The sequence below is a fragment of the Rousettus aegyptiacus genome, unplaced genomic scaffold (genome assembly GCF_014176215.1).
Source record: "Rousettus aegyptiacus isolate mRouAeg1 unplaced genomic scaffold, mRouAeg1.p scaffold_m13_p_2, whole genome shotgun sequence".
Taxonomy (NCBI): Eukaryota; Metazoa; Chordata; class Mammalia; order Chiroptera; family Pteropodidae; genus Rousettus; species Rousettus aegyptiacus.
The window spans coordinates 29,191,009-29,214,744 of NW_023416295.1; the positions used below are offsets into that span (position 1 = coordinate 29,191,009).

The following is a 23,736-nucleotide window of genomic DNA, read 5'->3' on the forward strand; positions in this document are numbered from 1 at the left end:
ATTTTATCTATAACCAACTCTTTTTAATATGTATTTTAAATATATAATATACACAAAAAATATATTTCGAGAATTATATAGAAATACATAAACTCTACTTCTAATACATAAAGTTAGGTATAAAATTGGCATATCTAATCTAATACAGGCATTTGTATTAGTTATAGAATTATGTCAGAAAAAGTCAGGTAAAAGATGTTACTATTTGGAGCCTATTTTCAAATAGTGGCTAAGGCAACCCACCTCAAGTTAAATGCTTACAATCTAAGTATTCGTATGTGATTTATGTAACATAGTATTTATCATTTTGGCTATTTAAAATTGTTTTATGCCTACCCTAGAATTTCTCTGTGAAATAATGTAAAACTAAAGTTTTCATCAAGTGATGGGTTTGAGGTTCCCTATCAAGTGACTAAAAATCATGAATGATCATGGGTTTTGGCAGTTGGCAATTCTGGATTTAAAGCCCAACTCGCTATTTATTAGCTTCCTCTACAAGCTTTTTCTCTGTCTTGAAAGTAGAGATTTTTTTTGGTGAGGGTTACTATAAAAGCGTTAACTCAAAGAGCAAATAAAGTGCATTGAAAAATATTCCTCTCCTGTTTTGCTCTCATAGCATAGGGCACTGCCACTTCTGCCAACCAACACCCTGCACTTTGTACAAATTTGGTATTTGTTGTTTGATTACTTCTCAGTAACAAGAGCCTAGAATAAGTATATTAAATAGTATTGAAGAAAGGAGTTTGCAGCCATCTCTGCTTGTAAACAATAAACAGAAGGAAATTGATGTTGAATTTCCACATGTAGTTTCTACTGGGAAGTTTATATATATTCTTGTTTGAGTCTCATAATAATCCTATGATGTATTACCATTTTTCTTACCTTACATGAAGAAAACTGATGATCAGGGACCTGAAATAATTTGCTTAAGATCACACAGGGTCAGAGTTTAATCTAGAATCTATGTTCTTTCAATTAAACCACATTTCTAGGAGACTAGTTTTCAACAAGTTCAAAGGCTGAATTTTATTTGTTTAGTTTTGAGAAGTAAGTTATTATTGTTGTACATTTAAACAACTGAAAAATCTAATAGGCATTATAATTGTTTTATATGACTTAAAATTCCCTTCCATGTTCATATCTGTAAATACTTTATATATACTTGTAATTATTATGCATCTGTTTGTATACATAATATTTTATATATTACACACACACATAATATTTTATATTACATTATTTTCACATTGTTTCATATACACATTCCCATATACCAATTTGGTTAAATACTAGGAATATCTAATTGATATACAGCATTTTGCTACATTGATACTCCATTAACTGGTTTAGTTCATGTCAAATTTAAGAGCATCTTTAATTAGAAACAAAATGTATCTGCTTTATCACAGGCAAAACTGAACTTAGTTTAGTGGTATATGGGTTTATATTACTTTTCTTATAATTATTTGAAGAATCAGATCATTACTGAAACACAATGTTTTCTGGTAAAAGTGGGGTCAGAAGAAGTGGGAATAGGGGAGAGAGTATGGGATTTTTCCTACCTGCATATTTTCTCTCATATCTATGGCTTCTCGTAAGGGATGAACTGCTATTTTAAAGATGTCATCTATGGTTTTAAGACCAATATTCCTGAGCATGGTATATTCTCGCACCTTCTTCCCCATTCTCACTGAAAGGCTGCGCTTCTGTGCCTTTCCTCCTCCACTTCGATTAGTTATTGCAATGTGGACAAAAAGGGTTACGTGTTCCATGACGTCACCCACAAAAGAGCGCAGGGGAACATGCCGATATCCAGGCTGCAAACACTCAAATGGTATTGTATATTGCCCTATAAACTCATCCCCAATGTAGTCATCATCCAGAACGACAAAACGGATCATGGCCAGCTCAGGCAGGTTGACTTGAAACTCAAAAGTTTCATCAAAAATAGGATTATCACTGTTTTGTTGTACAGTTTTAGTTCTTTGCTCTGAACAGTCTGCTGGTATTCCATGTATCTCTATACAAACATAGGGATCTATGACATCCCCTTTGGCACAAGCTCCCTTGGGCTTTGGAAAATTCTGACCACTGATGATCTTGATATGAAGAGCTAGAGGAGACACCCCAGGTACAATGCCCTTTGTATTTGCGCTGAAGTAAGAAACTTCATCCCGCATGATAGACGGCCTTAGAACATAACCACATCCTCCATTTTGAAGAAACCAGCCTGTGTGAAGGTCCATCATTGGACCTGGAGTCTGAAAATTCATTGCCACAATCTGACAACCACAATTCCAAAAGTCCTGTGGATTCAAGTTACTGGAATCAATCCTCATGGCACTCGGATAGATTCTTGATAAGAACTTCTTATTATAATTTACAAAATCCTCTGGGTATTCATTTGCAATTCGGCTGGCCTCTGTTTCACTAAATGAACAAATTTCCCAGTAGTTTTGACTCTTCATGGACAGTTCGAAATCCCTGTATTGAACAGATTTACAAATAGATACCAAATCAGAAAGCTCCCTACACAGCCAGATTTGTTTCTGCTCTCCATTGTAATCTACTGACATCCTTCGAGACATTTCAGCTTCTTCATCTTCATCTGTTACTTCTCCTTCTAAAACATCTGAATCAGAAGGCAATTTCTTCCCTTTCACAACAATCATTCTTTTTAACTTTTCTGGTGATGGGAGGTAGGATTCTGATGGCAAAGGTGCTTCAGTATAGAGTTTATTGCCAAAGACCTTTTTCATCTGTTGAACCATTACCTTCTGCTGTGGTAGAGAGCAGTGATTCCCCAAGCAAAGAACGAGTGGGTATTCAGAAGCCACAAAGGCAAATTTATTTATCACCTCTATGACACTTCGAAAAGAAAGGTATGTTGTCATGTTATTTCGATTACAAAGGATTGGTTCATTGTCTGAACCATCACTTACATCAAGTTCAATGCTTCGACAGCCCATTTTCAAAGCTCGAACATACCCATTAATATCAGCTGGCCCCCTGTATTGGTCTTCTATGAGATAGGTGTTGTGAGAGGCATTGATATAGTAGTGAGATAATGGCTGGGTCATATCTTGGGCAACCTTTTTTTGCTCAGGGTCAAAAATGTCACATTCTGGTGACAACAAATACTGGGTAAAGCCATCAATTGCAAGAAACCCCTTTTGACGTCCCTCTTCAGAAAGTTCATATCTCCGAATAATGTCTAAGCACATATCTTCGGTAATATGGGTGACTCCTTGCTCAGCTTCTAAAAATAGCATTAGATCATTAGCATCCAAATATTCTTTGTTTTTAGATATCTGTACAAGTAAGAAATACACTTCTGGCCTGGTGCAAAGTTCACAAAAAGCTTCACAAAATTCCTCTTCTGTCACACGGGTGGTTAGCTTTTCTTTGCTCTTCTGGATTTCTTTAAACTTTAACCTGATCTTGGATTCCTTCAAGGTAGGGTTGAGTTGTTTTATTAACTCTACAGCAGTGTCTTCCAACATAATTCCATTTCCATCAACATCTGCCGCTTCAAACACTGTTTTCAACCACATGAATCTTGGTGTGTTCTGGTTGCCCTCCTCAAAATCAAGGGGTTGCTTACTTCGAGAAACCATGTACCGTAACCCGGACACCCAGATGTTTGCAACATCCGCTGAATTGGCAACTAGGTCTAAAGACTCGTAGTTTTCCCCATGGAGTATGGAAAAGGCACAGTCCTCACAAATCTGGTCAGCAAGGCCATTGTTTCTAAATGTTTCCGTGTTCTTCCCCAGTCTGATCTCTTTTATGGCGGAAATATCAAGCTTAGCTTTATCAAGGTCTTTCTTGGAAGGTTCCCAGCGGAGGGCCTGGAGGTCTGTGTCCAGAGTAAAAAAACGGTTGTAAATGCGAGAGTTTGGCCGGACTTTCTTCAGCTCACAGCCAGCTTGCATGAAGCTGATGCAGTCGCTCGCACTGCTAATTTTCTTTTCTGACGGCATGCTGCTGAAAGACACGGTTTTCTTTCTTCCACCACATTTTTGGTTTGAAGGATCCTGAAAATAATTTGAAAATAATGAATCAATTTTCTTCAGAAAACAGACAAATTCAGTAACACTCTGTGAACTACTTAGACTCCATTCAGATATTATGATAATTTAGACAGAGGCTAAAATTTACTATTCTACTATTTGAGAAAAGAGTAATTGCTGAGAAAATTGGTATTATTAGGTTCTGGAAAAAAGCTTATTTTTCAAATGTCTGCGTATTCTTTGAGGTAAAATCAAATGCCATTAAGTTAACAACAAATCGCTCTTATTTGTTTATTAAAGCAGGTTTGTAAGAAACTCTACCTGTTGGTACTTTGACAACCTTGCTACGTCCATACAGATATGTGAAAGAAACAAAGCTGGATTTTTTTTTAAAGTTTTCCTTACTTATACTTTGCAAAAGTTTAAGTTTTATACTTTAATTAGTTCAAATGAAAGATTTTTAACCTTATACTTTATATTCACAAAGGGCTTGCAATATAGCTTAACTAAAAATTATTTTTTTCCTCAAACTATTTTGAAGAATACAAGTGTCTTTAAAATCAGCCTGAGAGCTAACAGTAAGCAAATGACTCTCGAGCAAATTTTCAGACCGAGGTAAACAATTCAAATGAACATTATCATAATTCACACCTGCATCTCAATATAATGTTCTTAGTAGCCACAGCTTAGAACCAAACATAAATATAATTAGGTCTTCTAATTTTTAAGGTACTTCCAATGTAAATTAAATTTCAAAGACTTGCCACAGGATTTCACAGGGAACACCTGCACCTTGCCTTTTACCCAGGTCTGTACGCGTCCTTGGATCTTAGTCTCAGAATCCTGGTCTCTTCAGCCCATTTTACCCTTCCCTAAACAACAGTACCAATGTGGTATAAAATTCCATTCATTCACATTAGTGTATCTTAGGGAAATTAATTATTTCTTATGGCCACTTCCTTCTTGGACATACCTAGGCTTTTTCACCTATTATCTTTTCTAAATTATAGGTCCAGTCCTCTGAACATTCATAAGATGATGGATTTCATCTTAGCCCTGGACTATCCATTGTGTCTATCACTCCCAATTCATTACACTGAACATCTGACCAATGCCACTTAAAATAGTTTATTTCTTTTTACTTTCCTCTGCTCAGACTATAGACTCAAGTTAATGATGTTCCCAACCACAGCATCAATTCAGATAATTCTCCCAAGAACAGATTTCTCAAAAGCACCTTAATGCTTAAGTGCAGCACCCAATTTTATAAGCATATCGAAGAGGCAGCAAAGTGTAGAGTAAGAAAGGCATTGTCCTTAAGAGTAAAAATAACTAGTGTCAAGTTGTGAATATTCCACTCACTAGACCTTGAGTAAGTCAGCCTCTCTGAATCTTAATTCCTGCATTTACATAGGAATTAATAACCCTCTATATAATAGAGTATTATTGTAAGACTCAAAAGAGAAGATACATATAAATTCTTTGTAAATTATAAGTGCTTGCAAGGTTATTCTTTTTGAAGGAAGAGAAACATTTCCTCACATGTTTAGTCATTATAGCCACATGATGTTACTATTTTAAACACTGAAAAGTATAGCCAAAAGTAGTCTGGTCTGTCTCCTTCACCGGCATCCTTTTAAAACTGGTAGAATCTCTTCTGTAAGGCCTTATTTAATTGTGGTCTTGCCTGTAAGAGACTTTCTATCCTATGATTCAGGACAAGCCAGGAAGATTTATTAATCAATTGACTAAAGCCTTGCCTATGAAAAGGAAACAAATTTTGCTTTAGTTATGGAATGGTGGTGGGATGATTCATTAACTCAAATATATACCTATTTTCAAGCGACAATGATATAAATTACCCAAGTTAGGTTACAGAATACTACCTCTTGGTGCTTTGGCATTTAAAAATTTAGTTCCTGCTTTTCCAGAGAGTTGTTGATTTTAATTAGAGCATAGTGGTCAATTTCTTCATCCTTAAGTTAAAAACAACTATAAATCTTTAGCTGTTTATACACAGATGCAGTTAGAACACATTTAAATTCATCACAACCCAAACGTTCAGAAATATCAGATGTTTGTGTTTATTTTTCCGCACCATCAAGGAAGGCACCTAATGGCACTGCTGAGATGGGATTAATCTAGCAAGTAAAATAAAAAGGGAAACTGAATTGTGATGGTAAATTAGACTGTGACTCAGCTTTTAAAGCTACCATTTGACTAGTCATTTGAGCTAATGAGAGCCTTCACATTAAAAATTATTTTTATATAAGCAGATCATGTTCCAAATAAGATTATTGTCAACAGAGTTATAAAACTTTTAATAGTTCCTAACAAACTTTAAATGGGAAATTAGTATTCCTCTAAGTGCATGTATGTAGTTCCTGCACCCTATGCGTTATTATGCGTTATTATACCAACCTTCACATTCTTATATTCCACTCTTGACTTGAGCTATTGTTTGTTTATGAGAACAAAACTACTGCTGCCAGAGATTTCTCCTACAAGTCTCCCTTCTTTGTAGTAACATCTCTTTACATCAAGGCTTTCTCTCCTACCAAGTTTAGCCTTCAAGAGATAAATGTTTTATATCTAGCCTCCAAAAGTATCCACCTGCTCATGATGCATATTTCTTGCTTTGACCTGAAATTCCTTTATGATTATACAACTTATTCCAAAATGCCTTAAAACTTGGAACCAGCGGGTCAGATATGATCATAGTTTGTCATCTCACAAAGGACAAAATCCAAAGTTATTGCAAAGCCCCCAAATGAGCAAAAAAACGATCACAGCACATATGAACAAATAATTAGATTGTCTGCTCTTGACTAAAGCCAAGATTACTAATATTCAAAGTATGCCAAAAATATTTCAGGACTCTCTAGATCTGTTCTTTCAATGGTCATACTATGCATTCGCTCTACAAAGTTGGCAGTGGGGTTGGGAGGAGATGTAAACTGTCAGCGCAAGAAAGATGGATGACTCCAAGTCCCCTACTGAGCTTCTTCACCACCATGGCCTTTTGCCAAGACCTACACCTTCGAATCTTTATTTTCCTCAAGAAGAGGGAGATTGGTGGTGGGGAAGGAGTACTATTCAGATAAATAGACAGAAAATATCCCCAGCTGAAAAAAGTTGATGTGTTGGTTATAGACCTTCCTTGTTGATAAATACAAAAAAAATTTGATGATGAAACAAGCGCAAATCCATTGTAGTTATCTACGTATTGAGAAGACAGGTATTTTCCCACTTTCCAAGAGAAACCAGGTTTGTTATCAGTTCAGATGTGCCCCTGTCAGCTCATTAGATGATTGAATTGACTCCAATGACCATTAGGTCTATCCAGGATATTTTTATAAAGTATGAGGACTTTCTGTTCATCTCAAAGCTAAACTTTCTCACTCTAGAATGAAGGGAAAAGACTGAAGACTCAACTCCTCCTAAAATTTCTCTTAGAGCCACTTATATATATAAAAAAAGTTTAAATTTATTAAGATTAACAGCATCTTGTGATGCCTCTGACCCCTAAATTAAAGGTTAGCCACATATTCTAGTAGGATTTAAGAATTAGACAGGCAATTAGTTCAATCCTTCTATTTCCTAATATTCTATGTTTAGGTTTCTGAATTATCATTTCAAGAGAAAAGATCACATTTAAACAGATTAAATAATAAAACAAATAAAATAGTTTGTGTTTATGTGGTCTCTGAACACCTCCAGATAATACTTTACATTTTGTACCAACTGTCTTCTTAAATTAATCAATACTTCATATAAATATTAAATCATCAGAATCAAAAAGAATCTCATAAACAAAGCAGTAAACAAAAGTTTTGCTTGTATTAAAACAATGTAAGACATTGATTTGTCTATCAGTAGCACTGTTTCTAATATATCATAAACATAATTTCTATTTAATCTCATGATGTAAGAGTTGATTTCTAATCTTAGAAATAATTTCAAAATATTAAGGGAAAATGTTCAAATATGTGTTTTTTAATTTTTTTAATTTTTTGTTATTTTCTACAACATTGTTGCTTCTCCACTGTTGGGAATAGGATACCAATCATGGTTAAATGAGATTCCTATGCAACAGTAAACATGTTTCATTGAGCTAAAATTAGGGGGGAAAATGTTCAAAGAAGCCATAATAATAAAATTATTTTCATAAGTTCCCATTGGCTTTGATCTTTTTAAGCCCTATATAGTTGAATATGTTGCAAGTTCCTCAATAAAAACTCAACTAACAAAATAATTTTTTTTTTCACAGCACACTGATAAACCCCAGAAAATTTCTGCTGCTATTCAATGCAAGCAAGCACAGCTTTGGGTCTCAGTCATGAAACTGCTGAATTATTTCACATAACAATTTCAGAAAAAAATATACTGAAGTACTCTGAAACTGTGAACGTAGCTAACATCACAAAAATGTACACTTAAAATGGTTAAAATGAAAAACATTATGTTATGTATATTTTACCACACATACACACACGAAAGAGTATACTGAAACACTGCACAAAACTTTAAGAGAAAGAAAATATCACACCTTCATTTCCCTACCTCTGAAATGATGAGCATGTTTACATATCTAATTATATTGTCACGTAGTCTTTTCATTTTTTGGCAAGTTGTTTTTAAGCGAACTGTTATAAAATGATTTTTTGTTAAAACAGAATAATTTTACAAAACCCTAAAGAATAGCAATCAAAACACCCATTGTCAAACTGTGATTAGAAGGAGTCTCTGTTTCATGGTGCAGAAATCCAGCTACATAAATTAAGATTTTTCAAAGTGACATTCTCTTTTCTCTCTTAGTGTAAGGGTGGGGAGCGGGGGAGAGAGACTTATTCCTAAAGAGTTCTTTAAAAAAAAAAGTCTTCAGATAAAAATTTAATAGATTATAACTAAAAGACAAATAAAAATAGGTACCTAAACCTTACTTTCACCATAAGAAGTATATCTGTTCTTATAGACAATCTATAAACTATAACACTATACTATGAATGAATGCTATGATATTCACTCTGGTTTTATGAACTTCCAAGCAAAACTCAGAAACAAAATGTTTAGTTTTGATTCATAAAATCTTCAAAGGATATAGAAAACATAGTCTAGAATCCAAATAAGCCCCAACCTTGCATATCAATAGGTCTCTGATCTCTATTCTTCATTCATTCATTCATTCCACAAACAATAATAGATACTTAATGCATGCTAGGTACTAGTACATTGTAGAGTTTTGAGGAAACCAATAAGGTCTGATTACTCTGGACATGCACCTTCTAGAAGAATGTAATATGGACAAAAACTGAGGATGGGGCAGTAAGTGACTACTGTAGCATTAAAGGAAAGAAATGGTGATGGCCTAAGGTAGATTACTAATAAAAGGGATAGAGAGAAGTGGTAAGTATTAAAAAATAGGAGGTAAAATCAGAAGTTCTTGACTAGGTCTAGGATGATTCCTAGGTTTTTGGTTTGAATGAGAGGTGAATGGAATTGTTAGTAACTGAGATACGGAATATCAGGAGAAGTGAAGTTGAAGCAGAAATAACTTGGACCATGGTGGATTTTAGATGAGTTTAGGCCATCGAGGTAAAGGGGCTGGGGGGAGGAGGAGACCTTAATACAAAGGCTGAGTTTTAAGAAAACCAGGAGCATGAGCTCTCACAGAAGCCAAAGAATAGACTTGAAGAAGTGAATGCTGGAAAATAGATGTTAAAATGGTTTATTGGATTCAGCTATTAAGATGTTACCAGTACAGAAATGTAAGATACAACAGAGGAAGATAGTCAATAATATTGTAATAACTATGTATGATATCAAGTAGATACTAGACTTATCAGGTGGATCACTTTGCAAGTTAAATAGATAATCACTGTGTTGTACACTCGAAACTAATATAATGTTGTAGTATGTCAACTGTAATTGAAAAATTAAAAAATAATTTTAAAAAAATGTTATTGATAACTTTGAGGAGAGAATGTCTTATGTTCCCTTCAAGATGGTGAAGATAGTGAGAGGGGTGAGAGAGCCAAACTGCAACCAGAAAAGAGTTGAGATCAAAGGGTTCCAGGAAAAAAGAAAAGCAGGTACAAAGGTACTTTAGTGGGGCGGGGGGCCGGGGGGTGGAGAAAGCCAGGATGGCTACAGTATAATAAGAGAGGGGTAGAGTGGTCCCAAATGAGATTAAAACAATAGGCAGAGACAGAGAGTGATAATCAAGGAAAAGATTCTTCTCAAAAATGCTGGCTTAATTGAAATGGATTTGTGATAGCTCAAAAAATGGGACTGAGTTCTAATGTATACATTTTCCCTATCCAGTGGGTTTATGCCCAAATCCACATCCATATCTTGCAGTTAGGCAGTCTACAGAAAACCCACCACACATACAAAATCTGACTCTTCATTCAAAACTCAAGGTGGAGGAGGTGGTATCTTCACTATATCTGTTGCTTTCAAGTTTCAGGTAAGGGAAGATTGTAATTGTAGAATTGTACCACTCATTCCACATCAAAATGTCCAAAGTTATTTTCTCACAGTAAACAAAAATTACTTAATGCAAAGTCACAAACACGTTATGATTAATACCATGTGACTCCCTTATTGTCACTGTGTGGTATGGTGGGGGTGGAGGTCCTGCTGAGAGGTGGTTGAAACCTGGCCCAAGTCCTGTGAACCCCTGACTCTCCTTGGAGACTCCCTAAGCCTAGTTGGTGAGAAGATGAATAGGTATTTTATTATCCATAAAAAAAAGCATTCATTCTTTACACCATCTTATAATTCATCTGAAATAATTAAAGGCAATGCTAAGTGTAGCATATATCTCTTGCCAAATTAAGTTTTATGTCTCTATTAAATGTTACATTTCATTTATAAAAGGTGGTCCATTTAACAATATGTACTAAAATTATCTCCTTTAGAAACCTACTCCAATATGTACACTGCAGCAGGTACAGGAAAACTAACTGAATTATAGGAAGTCAGTAACCCGCTAAACATTCTCTTAAATGACATCTCTTAATTGACTCTCCTCACTTGAAAGCAAAATAATTTATGTTCTACAGGCAAACATGGGGATAGAATGTTTCTAACGAGGTGGTTTCCTAGTACTATTGATTTGTTTTGTTGAACAGAGAAAGGTTCCATCATGCCATATCTTACTAGAGTCATTCACTCTTTTGGACTCATTAAGAAACGACACTTTAAATAAAAGTGATTATCTCAAGCTCTTCTTGTTGCCTGGTAGGGTTTTTCTTTAAGTATAACTCTTATTATGCATGCCCCATGTATTTCAAAATACAGCATTCACTTATGCAGACTGACTGAGCACACACTATGTGCGAGGTGCCAACCATCCTAACGATTTGTTCTTTAAAAAATCATTAATCTCAACATGAATGTTGCCTGGAGTCAATGCTTTCTCTCCATTACTCTTTTAATGAATCGGTTTTACAACTGATGAAATCAGTAAACAGAATAATGACAAAATTCATCAAATTTAATGATTAGAGCAAAGTACATAATAAATGTGTCTATATCAATAAAAATAGTATTAAATAACATTAAGGATGCTTGATAACCAAGATGACAAAGGAGCACAAGCGATGATGAGGCAATATTAAAAAAAAAAAAGTACTATAGCAATTATGTATAGTTAAATTATATCTTTAAGACTGAGGCTTTTACTGAGATACTTTAAAAAGCCAGACAAAAAACCACCTAAGCATTGAAATGTCCAAAATCTATAACAGTGGTCTGAGGAGGAATAATTTTAAATGTATTGCCATTTAAAGAAAACAAATACAAATTCTACATGGTGGCTTACTATAATTTTAGGTCACAGGGGAAAAAAAATCTGAAATTAAAAAGCTTTACTTCAGACTCCATTATTCCTAGAAGAAGAGTTTGTCACAGGAACCCAGAAGATGACACCCATGGATTTAGTCACACCAAGGTCCTATTGTCATGCTCACATAGAAACTGCTAATAATCAGACTGGAAAGTATATTTTTGACCAGCAATGGTACAGGGTTTTCGATAGCTTACTAATTCTCTAAAGCCTCCTAAAATAACTATAATGGCAAAATCGGGATTAAGATGTCACTTTCTATCACTTTCATTTTTGAGACAAGAAGTTTCTTTAGTCTCCTCTAGACCATAATGTTTGTCACAGGCTAAAGAGGCTTTCATTTGAAATTTTTAACAAAAACTGGGAAGATTCCAGTTATAAAATAAATAAATAAGAAGATGTAATATACAGCATTGCGACATGGTACTGTATATTTGAAAGTTTCTAAGAGAGTAAATGTCATCGCAAGAAAAAAAGTTATATAACTATGTATGGTGACAGATGTTAATTAGACATTGTGGTGATCATTTCACAGTATATACAAATATTGAACCATTTTATTGTGTACTTGAAACTAATATAATGTTGTATGTTAATTATATCTCAGTAAAAAAAAGTTGACTAAAAGAAATGGTAAAAATAAGGACACCAAAATATCTTTTATGAGTCACAATTTAAAGAACACTGTATCCTGATTTATGAATTTAAAATGTTATCTGACATCTTAAACAAACCTACTTATATATGTTTATTCAACAACAGTCGAGTAAAAATGAAGAACTATCCCTCTTTGAAACTTTTTCTATATTCCTTCATCTTTGCATCATTCAAGAGACAAAATTATTAAAACTTAATGAAAACCACTGACTCTTCCTTGCAAACTAATGCTCACAGGTAGAATCAAAGTCCGTTTTACCTGTTTGGAATTTGTTTTCTTTTTAATGAGGAAATTAAGTCCCTATATGTGAGGAGACCTGAACACAGAGGAAACCAGGTAGATAATAGCTTTGGAAGCCTATATCTCCAGAGATGCAATTCATTATATTGTTCTGTTGATATTTGCCATTTCTGTTTTCCCTGCAACATTAAGGCATAAACCCTGCAATTGTTTATTGTGAGACTTCACTGACTAATGAGCTTTCTATTCTCTACTTTTATTTCTCCTCATGTCCAATAAAGGAGCAAAAAAGATGCTCCTTTATAATGTCAACTGCTTTCATGGGAAAGGCCTCATTTCTCACTTAAATCTTACCAGTTTCCTCTTGTGACTTTCACAATCCACTTTGTATTCAGTTATAAGGAACATTAACAGTCCCATTATTCCAGTCAAAAACATGACCTTTTTCAATGCACCCTACTGCTGCATGCAGTGCACAGTTTTGTTTACTATAAGTCCCAGGAGAAAATGCTACAGTATGATGCCTTAGTAGCAACAGTATAAAGAAAATGAGGTAGACACCAATAAAGGTCATCTGACAATTATTCCATGGCCTCTAAGGAATGATATGCTGCTATCAATCTTGTTCCTCTAAGACAGATGTCCACCTCACACTCGAAAACATGACATTTAAAATTCATCAGTAGCCTGTTCAACCCTCAGCAGAAGTGCCAAAAACCAAGTGGGCCTGGAGACTGAGATATGGTCTGTTTTTCCTCAAGGGACTCCCTGCACAGCAGGGCCCAGGAATCCTGGCTGAACTTATGCCAGCACTAACTTTGTTGTTTCTGGGGTGAGGATTAATCAGAGATGCTCTTTATAGAAAGCAAGCATGTCATGGTTCCTTTAAAAAGAAAATCTCTAATGTAGACTATGTAAACATATACTTTTAATACCTCTATCTAATGCATCTCTTTCAGCATATTACTGTAGAGATTAAATGCAATGCCTAAGGCTTATGCATGTAACTTGACCAGGCATCCACCACAAACTGATAATTAGGTCAGCCTTCATATCTATGCATAATTTTGCTGTTTTCATACTAACTAATGTTGTACACTTAAACTACTTTCTGTGAAAAGTTAAAATATCAACAGAATGGAACATTATTAAATAAAGTTTATTTCACAAATGTTCCTGAGAAAATTTCCCATTTTCCTTTGTGTGCTAAATACAGCCAGTTCTCAGAAAAGATTCTCCTTCGTTGTGACTTTTTAACTTTTAATGGTAATATTTACCATCAAGTATGAGACACCAATATATAATTTACATTGACTTTACAAACTTTGGAATTTAAACATATATTGTCCAATCATCCAAATCTGAAAACAGCATATTCAAAACTGAAAAGAAAATACCCAATATATTTCAAAATGACGTGAGTTCTACCATTTGTTATCCTAGGGTGTTATTGGAGCTGAGTTTCAGAACCAGATGTGATTTATAAAAATAAGAAAATTATTTAGAACTTGAAAGTTGCTCTGATCTTAAAAGTTCTTATCACAAGGAAAAAACTGTAACTATATGTAGTGATGGATGTTAATTAAACTTATTCTAGTAGTCATTTCATTATATATATAAAAGAATTGCTGGTCTAATGGATCCACATCAGGCAATCCATCAATGTAATTCAATAAATAAGTAGGTTAAAAGAGGAACACAATAAGATCAGACCTAAAAATTCCCCAAAGGCTAAAATACGATATCAGCTCCGAACAGAAATCTCAGTAAACTGAGAAGGAAAGAAAACTTTCTTAACACAATAATATCCTAGTTCAGAATCCTAGAGGAAACATCATATTAACTGGTAAAGATTTAGAAGCATTTCCATTAAAACTAAAAAGGAACAAAACAAAAACCCTACTATACATTGTTGAGCATAATTTTGGATATTTAAGCCAAAGCAATAAGATGTAAGGATAAAAATAAGAAATTAAGTGTAAAATATTAAAGAGGAAGTGAAAAATCATTACTACTTGCAGAGAATATAATTGTTTGCCTAGAAAATACAAAAAGATCAACTGCAATATTATTAGAACTAATAAAATGATAGTGGCAAAATGAAATATATAGGAAAAATTAATAGCTGTCTTATACACCAAGCTACTTCTAAATGTAATGGCAGAGTGGGTAAGAGTGAAGGGAATCCCATTCAAATTAATAACAGATATTATAAAAATTATGCATAGGATTTAATTTCATTTAAAGTTAAAAAAAGAGAGAGATTAAATAAATGAAACATAAAAATTACTTACTGGAAAGATAATATAGGCAAAGTTCAAATTCTCCATTGATTAGTAGACAAATACAATAAAATTGTAGTGAAAAGTCAAATGGAACTGTTTCAAAAGTTGGAAATGAAAGTGGCATTAAAAATAGCAAAGGAAACAATATATTATTCAATTATTGGTATTTAAAAATTTACTATCCATTTGAACAAAAGCATATAACTAGATTCTTATTCCATTCCAGACTAAAAAAATAATTTTAGATGGCTTAAAAGTTAAATAAAACATAAAGTACTAGAAAAAAATGTGTAAATATTTGTATAGTTTGGGGGTCAGGAAGATCTCTTTTTAAATATATTGAGTCTGGAAAAACCATAGAGGAAAAGACATAGATTTGACCACATAAAAATTTAAAACTACTGTATGTCCAAATTAAAAACAAACAAAAAAACTTAAACTGGAAAATATTTGCTATATGTTTCTTAATTCGCAAAACATTTTTGCAAACTACTTCTGGAAAAGAAATTATACAATGCCTTTAATTTTATAAAACGATGTTCAAACACAAATAATTGTGTGTATATGTACATATATACACAAATAATATTATTTTTGCATATCAGGTTATTAAAGGTTAAAAAATGTGAGGTTATGGGGAAAAGAAAATTTTCATACAATGTTATGTTAAATATAAACTGATACATCTTTTCTGGAAGCCAATGTGGTAACATGTTTTAAAATGCAAACTATGCACCTACTTTAATCTAGCAATATAATTTTTTGAGAATTTATCTTGAGGAAATATTTAAGCAATTATTCAATGTCATTTTGTCAATGATACTAAAAAAATTAGAAATAAACTAAACACCTATCCCAAGTAAGGACTGGCAAAATAAATTATGGTACATTCATACAATAGAATTCTATGCAGCCTTTGTAATCTTATAATGAATGACATAGATTTATAAATCTTAAAATGGATAACTTGTGTATGTGTCCTTATAAATAAGTAGTAAAAGAGACATATAGTATGATATCTCAATATTTGTATGTGACAAATCTGGAAGGACATATTCTAATTGGTAATAGCGGTTATCTCTAAGAGAAAATAAATAGAATTATCAAATGAGTTTTCTCTGTATTCCTCAAATTATTTAAAATTAACTTATATTAGCATACACTATAAGAAAACATATTAAAGATACTTCCATGACATTAGTCCTATAATTACTTCATTAATTATCAGAAAGATACACTTTATAAAGGAATGATACCTATCTTTTTAAGAATTACGTGAAGCATAATAATAATATTTAAAATTTCAAAATTCTTGGGCTTGTTTTTATTAAATAATTACACTAATGTTATTTTAGTTCAAGATAATACTTTAAATATTTATTTATCTTGGGACTGACCAATGCATTGCTATTATAGCATGGCAAAATATCCCTTAAATATGACAAACTTTTGATTTAGAAATTATTTTAGAATCTTACACTTTAGAACTACTGACTTTAATTAGCCTTGGTGAAAAGAATGTCCAAAGCAAAATTCAATTTTATAATGTATCTGTACAATTAATCTCATGAGTACTTAAACAATCAATTTAAACAAAATGTATAGTATGTCTCCTCTTAAATCAAACTTTTGCTGCCTCATATAAGTAGATGAATGTCCCAGAGGAAGAAAAGATTTCCTGAATAGTTGTTTAAATAGATTTGATTTCAATTAAATGCACTCCACTGATAATGAGATTCAAATCTGCTATATTAAATTAGGACTTAAATATGTTTCAAAGAAATTGGATTCAGCAAAAATTCCATATTGGTTACAAGAACTTCAATCTTACACTGCACACATCTTAATTATAAAATTCCAACCATTTTTATCAAATACAAAGTGTAGCCTTGAAAATTCTCCATCCAATAGATTTGGCCTCTCCCTCTATTTTCATTTCTGGATATCTATTTCCACACTTACATTTGCATTATGTCCCCTTAACACTCTAACATCTTTGGAAAATACAACATAGTGTACAAAAAGTGTCTTTCATTGTTCTCTAATCCACATTCTTTTATTTCTTTAATTACAGCTATTGAGTCCATTTTTATATAGAGGTTCCTTATCTAAACTCAACTAACCCCAACTCATTATGTAATTTCTGTCCATCTTTGGCACATAAAACACTCTTCTACCAACTATGTTTCACTCTCTACATTTAACTTCTGAATCTTATGAAATTCAACTAATGAACCCAATGTTTAACCTTGGATGATATTTAAAATAGAAAATATTTTTCTGAGTCATTTTTACATTCAGAAAAAAATTAATGGCTGTCGGTATCTTATAATACACTAAATCTGCTCAATTACCACCAGAATGGTTGCCTCATAAGAATATAATCTGCATCAGAGAATATAATTGTAAGAAATAATAAAACTAGAAATGCTCTTATATCCCATGTATATCTGAGCCAGATTCAGTTGAAATAATGGTCAATTCTGGTGCATAGTCTTAAGCGCTGGCTCACTATTTTAAAAATCTGCCAGGTTGCTTGCTTTCTTGGCACTGAGAAGAGTTTACAAAACCCTATGAAATTTGAAATAGTTAGATTTGATCATCTCAGCAGTTTTAAAAATGGGATGAACATCACAGCCTTTTACAGGACTGTAAATTAACACATACTGATCTCTAGGCTACTGATTTGTCTGAGCACAAAGATATTTAAAACATGATTTGAACTGTGTAGGGGGGTTTGGGATCATATAAGGACATTAGTTTTACTAAAGAGCTTTGAATTCTTATTTGTTGATGAAACAAACTGGCACGACCCCTGAAAGGATAAATTTCTAATACACCTACTAATATTCCCTGAAAAGGATGAGACATTTTATCCCAGGATGTGTGAATCCCACGGTGAAGAAATAAAAGAAAAATATTCACATTACAGATTCTTCTTCAGTACTTAAATCATAAAAGGATCATGGGCAGCAAGGATTCAAAGCCATGCTGGGGCAATTAAATTAAGCTTATTTCAGAATAAGGTTTCACATCTTAGATCTCAGTTAAATTATCAGTGAAAGGAACATTAAAGTCATTTATTACTACAGAACCGGCAGAATGACAGGGAAATAACTTAATGAAAACATTTATAGTCTATAATCATTTTCCTAAAACAGCATTTCTAATAAACACTTTACAGTGAAAAACCATAGTTAATTTACAAATAGCTTAGAAACAAATTTCTAATTAATCTCCTAAAAAAAGAGACTTGCCACCTCAACGTATTTAAATTTAATTAGCATTGGTATCAGGAAAGCTCGCAAAGAATTAAAAAGGAAATCCATAATGAATTCACCACACTTACTTACTCTCATCATCCCTAGGTGGTTTCTTAATGGTAACTTGTATAAATTGAGAGGAAGCGACAGCTAGTCTTATCTATAAGAGCAACTAAATTTATCATTTTTTAAAACAGTCTCCAAGTAAATTTATTTTATTACTTTTGTTCATAAACAAAAATCAAAATAAGGAGAGTTAAGAGCATCTCACATTTCTGAAAAGTGTTGTTATACCCTTCAAAGGGTTTCCATATTCATTTTCTCATGAGATTTCCACAAAGTTTTAAAGACGAGAAAGTCTAAGACACAAGAAAACTTGATAAATTGCCAAAAACATATAAATTAGTGTCAGGGTTGAACATCAAACTCAGATATTCCTATTTCCAGTTGAATTTCTTTCTATATGGTCATGCTACCTCTGTATTTTACTACTATACTTTTTTAGTTTCCAGCATATTTTTTTTCACCCCTTTGCCATGGTAAGGAATGCAAGTTTATAACTCTAGCTATTTTCTCTCACTGAATCTTGAATAAAAGGGCTGTCATTTATACTAGTTATCTGTTCTCACAATGCCCCCTCAAAAAGAAGGGCCACAAAAAAAAATGATATGGTATATAGAAAATTTCTCATAATTTTGGAATATAATTTTTCAATATACAGTTAGGAAGCCCCAATTTAGTGCCAGACACTATGCTAGGTATGCAGTGTAGTAGTAGTACTACCTACTACAAGTACCACTTGTAGTAGAAAGATATATTAAGAATAATCACACAAACATGTAATTAAAAATTATCAAAATTGCTCTGCAAGAAAATACAGGGTTTTTTTAGGTACAGGGGAATAATTTACAATGCCATTGAATCCTATACATCCCCTGAGGAACTAACATTTAAGCTAGACAAATTGCCAAGCAAATAGTGTGAGAATATTCTATGCAGAAGAAACAACATAGAAGATCCTGAATACGCTAATACAGGCCAGTGTAGTAAATGCATAGTGAAAGAAGAAAAAAAAAAATTAAATGAAGCGGGAGAGTCGGAAAGAAGCCAGATCACTGGAGCTGTGAAAATCATTTCTTAAAAACCTGGAGTTTAGTCTGTGGAGGTTTTAAGGCAGAGAGGTGAAAGTTCTAACATTAAAAAAAGAAAAATACATATATATATAGAGAGAGATCTGCTGGAGAATGGGATTTGGGGATACAAAACTATTAAGAAAGAGATCTCTTAGATAATGATGACAAGAGAGATCAAAGTATATTAAACTAGGGTGGGAACAAGAGAGAAGTGGCTCTGAGGACTTATTGGAACTGGAGTGGGGCAATGAAGAGAGGGAAAAGGAACTATCACGAACAACACCCAGATCTCTGATTTGAGCAACTATAAGACTGGAGGAGCCATTTGTAGACAGAGAGAAGACTAGAGAAGGAACAATTCTGTAAGTGGCTCTGGCGGTGTTTAGAATCCAGTTGCAAAAAAGGGACTAGACCTCAGGATAAACGTCTGGGTTCAAGATATAAATTTGGGGTTTAGGAACCATGAGGTTATTAGCAGTATCTGAAACCATAGGACTAGATGATATAACTTAAGGAAAGAAGACAGCATAAAATGGGGAGCATATTCAGCACTGACTTTCTGGAAAGTACATTTTGAGATCGGTTAGATGAAAAGCTGACAAAGGAGATAGAAGATGAAAGCCAAAGCAGTAGGAGGGAACCAGAAGAGTAAAAAACAGCCAAAGGAAGAGAACAATGCAGGAAGGAGTGGTGAATGCTAGTAAGAGGTCTAGTAAGATGAAGAAAGGTATCCACTGCACTTGACAATATCAGTGTTATTGGTGATCTTAGAAAGAGCAGTATCGCTGGAGTGGTGGAATGATGGACATAGAGAGTAGAAAGTAGTAGATTTAAAAAAATGGATGTGCAGAGGACACTTTACAAAAGTTTGGCTGAGGGGGGCAGTTGAGAGACAGGACAATGGCCGGAGAGGAATATAAATCAAATGTATTTGACACCTGTAAGCAAAGGCATCCTGACTAATACAGAATGATATTAATCCTTGGAGAGAGTGGGAGAGTAACTTACTGAAGAAATGACTGTCAGGCATTGTTGAGGGTCCGCTTAGCTGCTGGTTATCATGAATTTGTAGCAATATCAATAAACTCATGTTTTCCACTAAATAAATCAAATTCTTTAAAATTTGTGGTAATAATAATACCTAACCCTTTGATATTCAGTATAATCACAATTTAATATAATTACTACTATTATATAATAAAAATAGGCTACTTAGAAACTAGAGACTGGGATAAAATATTTGCAAAAGACACATTTGATAAAGGACTGTAATCCAAAATTTACAAAGAACTCTTAAAACTCAACAATAACAAAACAAGTAACCCAATTAAAATGTGGGCCAAAAACCTTAACAGACATCTCACCGAAGAAGATATATAGATGAAGAACAAGCATACAAGAAGATGCTCCACATCATGTCATTAGAGAAATGTAAATTAAGACAGCAATGAGATACGACTACACACACCAATCAGAATAGTCAAAATCCAAAACACTGACAAACACCAAATGCTGCCTGGGATGTGGAGCAAGCAGGAACTCTCATTCATTGCTGGTAAGAATGCAAAATAGTACATATACTTCAGAAGATAGTTTGGCTGTTTTTTACAAAACATATTTTTATAATAGTATCCAGCAATCATATTCCTTGATATTTACCCAAAGGAGTTGAAAACTTATATCCACACATAGATGTTTATAGCGGCTTTATTCATAATTGCCAAAACTTGGAAGCAACCAAGACGTCCTTCAGTAGATGAACAGAAGAAACTGTGATACAACCACTAAAAAGAAATGAGCTATTAAGCCATGAAAAGACATGGAGGAGCCTTAATTGCATATTACTAAGTGAAAGAAGTCAATCTGAAAATGCTATATGCTGTATGATATCAACTATGTGACCTTCTGGAAAAAAGCAAAACTATGGAGACAATAAAAAGATCAGCAGTTGCCAAGGGCTGGGTCGAGGGAGGGATGAACAGATGGAGCACAGATTTTTAGGTTAGTGAAAATACTTTGTATGATACTATAATGGTGGATACATGTCATTATACATTTGTCCAAATGCATAGAATGTACAACACCAAGGCTGAACTATTATAAACTGTGGAATTTGGGTTATTTTGATACTCCAGTGAAGTTCATTTATTGTAACAAATGTACCTACCGTTCTGGTGGGGGATGTTGATAATGGGAAAGGCTATGCATGACTGGAGGGGGTGGGGCAGGAAACAAATGGGAAATCTCTGTACCATCCTCAATTTTGCTATAAACCTAAAACTTCTCTAAAAAGTTGTCTTTAAAAAAATTTTAAAAACATTATTTATAACGATCTTTTCTTTTGTCTCAAGTTTAAATTAAAGACATACTCAAATGTAAACATAGTATAATATAAAGTCACTCAGTGTCTTCTCAACATCTAACCTGGCAAAAGGCAAATTAGAACACGACTTTCTTCTGTTTGTTTCCAAATGAGGCAGAGACTGATATTTGCCTACAGTTTAATCAAGGGAAAACAGGCTCTATAAATTTTATTAAATTATTTAACAACCACAAACAGATGCGAGAATTCATTGTCAGTGAGACAAATCATTTTCTCTCTTCTCTCTCAAAACCAATGAAGTGAACATTTGCAGGTGTTCTATCAGCATCTTTGCATAAAGCCAAACAATAGAACCCTTTTGTGAATAACAAAGGAAACATACAACAATAGGATGAGAAAATAATGAGTCATTGACAAGCTACATATTTAGAGAAGTTAAAAAAAAAAAAGCTACTTTGAAGGATGCAGAAAAAAAATTCTTACCAAGATTCTAAATGCAAAAGTCATATCACTGAGCTGATATTTATCAAGCAATTGTTGGAGAGAATTCCGTAAGAATTAGTTTATCAAGATTTGAAGTTTTTTTTTCTGTCTTTCTTATTCATTTGGACTAGAAAACTGATTAGTCTTACTCATCTTGGATTGAGACTATCATTAGACTAAAGTTTTCTAAATTAAAGAAAGAAATTTCTAAAGAGGTTTTCTGGCAAGGTGACACCTAAACAAATCCAGGGAGGACTACCAGAGAAGAAGATGCAACATTTCTCTCTACACTACTCCTGCTTTCTATAAATTATCCCTCATTCCTTCAAATGATGAGAGAGTGCTTCTCTCTGTTCTAATCTTGGAGGATACTGAGCATTCTGCTATTCCCACAGTGCAGGGTCTACATAATGTATGCATGTGCATGTGTGGCTACATTCTTGAAGAAGAAATCTTGGCTATCTCTCTGTCTCTTATTTTCCATTGTAAAAAATCTTAATGCATTTTGTGTTTCTGAAGTTTTAATTATCTGTGCAGGTTCCTTTCAAACCAAACATTCTATTTACCTGGACAAATCATTAATGGTCAAATCAGGGCTAAGTGTAGTGAAAAGATGCTCTCAAGGCTTCTGAGTGCAGTACTTCTTGTTATGTATCCTTTATAACACTGGTTTTGAATCTCACTTATGTGCCAAGCCATTTCAATTACCATTGCAACCCAAAATTACTCTTTTTTTGTATTTTTTTTTCACATCTATATTAAGCTTTGAAATTTCTAGTATTGTGTTTTCTTGCCATTACTATGCTGCTTTTGCCCCATTTTTTTTTCTTTTAGTGGGGTGCTTCTGTGGGGCTCTGTTAGTTTTCAACACTCAGGTCCATATGAAAATCTATCCATCTAATGTATGCTACTGATCATGCTAAAAATTCTCCAGGAGGGTAGACTTTAGAGCAAAAACAATGTTAAATTATCTTCTACATGTCATAGAGAAACTGGTGTCGATCCCTGCACCAGAAAGAAATCTGCTCAGCCCATCAATAGTTCTTCCCTATACCAAATAGTCTCCTGTAATTATTTGTTCCAATAATTAATGTTACTGAGGATAAATGGGTGATCTCTTATCTGAAAAACATAAAGACTTTCATTCAGTCTTTTCTTTAAATTAGTTATAATCTTAAAGAAGGAAGTAGTCATGTGAGTCAAGGTTAATAATTTATAAAATTTTGGCTTATTTTGGCAAGACTAAAATAGCGTTCTCCTTTTCGCCGAGGAAACAAATTTTACTTAAATTTCCAAACACAAGACTATAAAAATTATTAGATTAATAGAAATTAATATCTTCCTAGATTTTGTAGTCAAATCTGTCCTTAACAAATGAAAATGACTAAATTGTAAATAATGGAATTCTTGAAGAAATTATAAAACGAACAAAAATTATAGAATATTTTAATTGTGCCTAATCTTAAATTATAGTCACATCAAATAG

At 33.4% G+C, this 23,736-nt stretch overlaps 1 protein-coding gene across 1 annotated transcript in view; it reads right to left on the reverse strand.

Annotated features, from left to right (window-relative positions):
- The window catches only part of PLCL1 (phospholipase C like 1 (inactive)), a 280,128-nt gene that overhangs the window by 56,387 nt on the left and 200,005 nt on the right, over positions 1-23,736 (reverse strand). The window contains exon 2 of the mRNA XM_016131034.2: positions 1,563-4,037. Coding sequence (XP_015986520.1) covers positions 1,563-4,037 — 2,475 coding nt within the window. The remainder of the gene's footprint in view (positions 1-1,562; positions 4,038-23,736) is intronic.